The 5534-nt window shown below is 49.7% G+C and overlaps 1 protein-coding gene across 1 annotated transcript; it reads right to left on the minus strand.

Annotated features, from left to right (window-relative positions):
• Nucleotides 1–1293: 1293 nt before the first annotated feature.
• Nucleotides 1294–5094, minus strand: Esx1 (ESX homeobox 1). Its single transcript, XM_075956882.1, has 6 exons — nucleotides 5010–5094; nucleotides 4716–4844; nucleotides 3910–4489; nucleotides 2533–2578; nucleotides 1490–1770; nucleotides 1294–1354 (listed from the first exon to the last, which is right to left on the minus strand). Exons 1-6 carry the CDS (start codon nucleotides 5092–5094, stop codon nucleotides 1294–1296), a joined length of 1182 nt encoding a protein of 393 aa, XP_075812997.1.
• Nucleotides 5095–5534: the final 440 nt, after the last annotated feature.

Consider the following 5534-nt stretch of genomic DNA (forward strand, 5'->3'; position numbering starts at 1 on the left):
GCCTATGTATCACTAACTGGCCCGGAACTTACTTTATAGACTAAGCTGGCCTCCAAATCAGAGAACTGCCTGATTCTACTTTCCAGGAGACTGGAATTGAAGGCATGAGTCACCACTCCCAGCCTATGGTCTTTTTTTTAATATTATAAACGTTTATTTATGCATGTGTGATGTGCCTTGAGTTCTGGAATGCATCGGCCACAGCGCATGTGTGAAGTATAGAGGACAAATCTGATGAGTCACTTCTTTCTCTCCACTGCGAGTTCCAGGGATCCAGGGATCGAATTCACTTAGTCAGGCCTGCATCTCAAGCACTTTCGCCTCCTGAGGTGTCTCTCTGCCCCCTCCCTTCCCAGTCTTGATGAGCTAACTCTCATTTCTCTCAAACAGCAGAGCTATAGGGCCAGAATGCGTACAATCCCTATACCCTCCACAAATGAGAAAACACTGATTTAGAAAATTAGGGCTTTGGTCAGGTGACTGGCTGTTATCCCCCCCCCCGCAACACCTCCCTGCTTAGAAATGACTGCTTCCATTCCAGAAACGCTCCCCAAATCATCTGGCACGTGCATGCGCTCTTTCACCTGGGCAAAATAGTAATGTAGAGGGTGAGGTGTACAGAGACCGTGTGTTACTCTATGTATACTCGCTTTGGGCTCTTGGATAATTTTGTGATGAACAAATCCTATTGAGAGTAACCTAGGGATACTAGCTTATAAAAGGAGGCCTCTGCAATATTCTGTTAAAATTTCATTCCCTTAGCAATTTCCACCCATGCCCTTAACCCAGGATGATCCTCAAAGCCAATATGCTGCTAAACCAAACTTTTATTGAACTCATAACTTTACATAGAGTATATGTGCACACAATTTCATTTAACAAGTATTTTTTTAAGATTTATTTATTTATTATGTATGAAACATTTTGCCTCGATGTATGCCTGCACGCCAGACCAGGGTGCCAAATCTTGGTACAGATGGTTGCGAGCCACCATGTGGTTGCTGAGAATTGAACTCAGCATTTCTTGAAGAGCAGCCAGTGCTCTTAACCTCTGAGCCATCTCTCCAGCCCTTAACAGCTATTTTATAAGTAACTTTTAACAATGTCTATGAACAGCATGAATCTTACTGGAAATCTTACTGGAAAACACTTATTGGAAAATACTTATTGGAATCTTATTGGAAAACACTTAATGGAATACACTTATTGGAAACCACTTATTGGAAAAATCTTATTGGAATCTTATTGGAAAACACTTTGGGAAAACTGATGTAGACTTCAGTTTTCAGGACCTTAGAACTGGCCATTGGGGTTGGGAACATATCCCATACCTGCATTGGGCATTTGAGCATTTTGAGCATTAGGAGCATTTTGAGCATTGGGAGCATTAGGAGCATTACGAGCATTTTGAGCATTGGGAGCATTACGAGCATTACGAGCATTTTGAGCATTGGGAGCATTACGAGCATTACGAGCATTTTGAGCATTAGGTGGCACAGGTGGCCAGGGAAATAGAGGTGGATGGGGTCCCCTTGGTGGCATAGGCATAAATGGTGGGGGAACCAGGGGTGGGAGAGGCAGCATGTGAGGATGGATTGGCTGGGGTGCCACAGGCTGATATCTCCAAATAACCTCCACGATAGGGATGGGGCCATAACGATCATCCATGTATAGACCCACGGGGGTACTCATGGCAACTGGAAACATGCTCCTGCATAAATGTGCCCGCTGAAGTTGTCTCCACTTGGTCCTTCTGTTCTGGAACCAAATCTACAATTAGAAGGGGAAAAATTATTTAGGATATTAGACAACTAATGTCATAATAGGAAAAACCCTACAGGCCGCTAAAATTAGAACTACTGCTCTAAACCTGGTGTAGAGTTTGAAATATTGTATTTCTCTTTTCCCCCTTTAATGCTGTTTTAACTATTTTCCGGGCCTTGGACAGAGGTGTGTTACTTGCGTGCACATGCGTGCATGTGTGTGTGTGTAAAGTGTCACTCAGAAAAACTTAAGTTTTTCTTTTCCTCAGAATCTGCTTTGTTGACCTCTCAAGCTGAGCTAGGTCTGCCTAAGGGAGTAGCCTGTGGCATCAAGATGCTCTAACTCAGCGGCCTGCTTTGGTGGGGATGATTTTCTGTATGTCTCACCAACAGATACACAGCTATTTCCACCACACATGCCTAAATAAACGGAAAAGGTATTTTACATTAACACAGATAAGAAGAGAGCACTTTCAGATTCCAGAAAACATAGGTTAAAATAAAAAACACCAAAAAGGAAAACAAGACCTTACATGTAAGAAATTGTCTTTGCCCTTTGAAAATCCAAATAACCAGATGCTTCCTTCAGTATCATTTTTGGATCCCTTGGCCATGTGACCAATTATGTTCAAATATAAAATTCATTAGCCAAAAAAAAGAGAAAAGACCAAAGAAACATACCAACTTGAGAATTCCCAGCACAAAACATTACCTACAATGTGTTTTAGAATACCTGTTGTACCTAATTGCTTTTCCAAAATTTACTAACCTGCACTCTGGATTCAGGCAAACCCAGGCGTTGGGCAAGTTCCATTCTGATGGGAGAAAATAAGTAATGTTTAGTATTGGAGTTGTGGCTAAAAAGAAAGATATGGATGTACATTAAATCTAACCTAACCTCCCAGTGCAGTTTTCTATAATAGCAGAGACTTGATTTAGGGAGTGGCTTCCTAGTCACAAGTTATCTCTTCAATTGAAAATTTAAAAAAGGAATATATGTGAAAATGTCTGTTACTTAACTAAATATGGCCTTTTTTTCTGTTTGCGAATCAGTAGAGAACACCCCTCAAAACATTTTTCTTGAGAGGTTGTTCTGTGTAAAAACCAAACTGCCAAGTTACCCATAAAGTGCTACGTCCACCTGCCACGCTGGTCTTGCTGCTCGGGACTCAACTCAGGACTTTGGGCTTTCTGGGTAAGAACTCTAACACTGAGCTAAATTCCTAACCCCCAAATGGTCCTTTGGGCCTGAATATTTCTGTTTCTTCTAAGAGGGATAGGTAAACTCTCAAAGAAGGAAATACAAAACTATTTAGGTCCAAGGGTGTCCAGTGGAAATTATTTTTTTCTGTTTCTAATCTGAAGACTGAGTGCTGCAAAGTCAGAGCAGACTCTGTATTCATTACATACACCAACCGACCCCGTCCCTCATTTCACCCGGGCTAAAATGAATGGGATTTCCCCCTACAGCGTCAGGACCACAGTGCAATAAGAAGTTTCAGCGCTTTGCAGGGCTAGGTGGGAGAAAAGCGGCAGACGTAGTCGCCACGCCCTACTGGGGTCCTCCGTGGAGCTCATCTCACGTGCAAAATCAAAGGGTTTTAAAGTTCACTAAATGTGTAAAGTCACTTTTTACTATAATATTTTAAAAATGCCAAACTGTACAAAACAAAAACTCGAAATTTATGATTGCAGACTATTAACATTTTAAGTAAAGCGGGTTCCAGGGGTTCCAGGTTGGCAGAGCAGCGACCTCCTCGCTCACCGCGTCCCGTGCCCGCCCCCGCAGCCACCGCCCTCTCTTCCCAGCCCTCTCCCCCCGCCCCCTTGCCCCGCCCCGCCGCCCCCTCCCGTCGCTCAGTCACCCCCCCTCGCCCCCCCTCTCATTCCTTCGCTTCGCCGCCCCCATCCGTCGCCCCGCCCCCCCTGCCCCATCCACCCACATCCTGTCGCTCCGTCGCCCCCACCCCCGTTAACCCGCCCCCGCGCCAATTCCTGCTCGTGTGCTCTAGCTTTGCCCCCGGGGAAAGATGGACCCCAGGCTCTGGCGCTCCCTAGCCGATTCTCGCCTTAAAAGAGCTACAACCCAGCAACCCCCCAAGCCCGCCAGCGAAATGGGCGCCAAAGAAGAAAAACAACCGCTCACCTAGCAAACACATCGGGGTACTGGACACGCTGGAAGGAGGCCTCCAGCTCCCGCAGTTGAAGCTCGGTGAAGGTGATACGGTAGCGGCGGCGCTTTGGTTGAGGTGGGGGCTGCGGCGGGGGCTGCAGCGGGGCCTGCGGCGGTGGCTGCAGCGGTGGCTGCGGCGGGGGCTGCAGCGGGGGCCGCAGCGGGGGCCGCAGCGGGGGCTGCAGCGGGGGCTGCTGCGGGGCCAGCGGCGGGGGCTGCGGCGGGGCCAGCAGCGGGGCCTGCGGCGGGGCCAGCAGCGGGGCCTGCGGCACGGGCAGCGGCACGGGCTGTCGCAGCGCTTGCATTGGGGGCTTCAGCCGGGTCAGCTGCAAGGGTTGCCGCTGGGGCTGCGGCTCGGGGGCAGCGGCCTCCTCCTCCAGCTGAGAGTTGGCCTCCGGGAAGCCGCCTCCAAACTCAAGGGCTTCGAACTCCTCCCAGTCTGGCGGTGTTTCGACAAAAGGGAGGGTTGGTTCTTCACTAGCCGGTTTGAATCCCTCGTTTTCCTGGTAGTTTGTTTCGTCCAGAAAAGTCGAGGCAAAGATGTTCTGAGAGTCTGGGTGGGGGAAAAGCACAAACAGACCAGAGCGTTTGCGCTCAAGCCCCAGGCGCACGGGAAAGGGAAGGCTAAGGGCTCTCCCTAGGGGGCAGCGTTGACCACACCAGTCGCGCGCCTCCCTACCGCGACTCCAGATTCCCACCCCTGCGCGGCGGGCGCGCACCTCCCTGAACCCGGGCTGAGCCCGAATTAAGTTCGCTCTAGGAATTGCAGTGTTATCTACCCAGGTCGTCGCAGAAGTCTTCCTCCTTCTGGCCAGCTCCAAAACTGGAGGAGGCATTTGCATCGAATTCTCTATTTCCCCCGTAGTCTGCGCCCGCCAAAATTGTTGAACTCAAGCTAGGCTGTGGATCTGGAGAAGAAAGAAAGCAGAAAAGAAAAACCGGGACGTTGAAGCCCGGGGTGCTAGGGCAGGACGAGTGAGGAGCCAAGGCGATCTCGAAAGTCGTCGAGCTTCGCGGCGCCGCTCAGCGCTCGTCCGTTTGCGCGCGCGATAAAGTTAGCGAGAAGGACTGACCTTGAAATGTTTCTTCCTTCTCTGGTCCTCCGGAGTTGTTGAAGTTAGTGCAGAAGTCGCAGCCACACTTGCGGTGAGAGTCCATGGCTGGAGAGTGGCGAGCGGGTTGAATTGCCGGCGTCTGAGACACTGCGGAGACCTAAGCTGGAGGTGGTGCCTGCAGCCTTTCCCGAAGCGGAGTGGCGCTCCTCCGGAGCGACGCCCCTTTTATAGCGTGGCGGGCGCGTAGGGATCTTATTTTACGTGGTGGCGTGCTTCTACTCGACAGCTCCTGTAAGATATAGGAGTACGTCTATTAGGAGTGGGTGGGACCTGCAGGGGGGGCGCTGGTAACTAGGCGCGCATTTTTTCTTAGTGCCGGTCAGACACTGAGCTTACTCCGCGCGGAGATCGGTTTCTATTTGCGGTTAACTAACTCCATAGAGGTGCCCCAGCTGCAGGAAAGGGTTGGCCAGGGCTGTGAATACCATTTTAATGGCTACGAGCTCGCATCTCCGAGCTCGCATCAGCTCGTAAAACCCGAAG

The sequence above is a fragment of the Microtus pennsylvanicus genome, chromosome X (assembly GCF_037038515.1).
Source record: "Microtus pennsylvanicus isolate mMicPen1 chromosome X, mMicPen1.hap1, whole genome shotgun sequence".
Classification (NCBI taxonomy): domain Eukaryota; kingdom Metazoa; phylum Chordata; class Mammalia; order Rodentia; family Cricetidae; genus Microtus; species Microtus pennsylvanicus.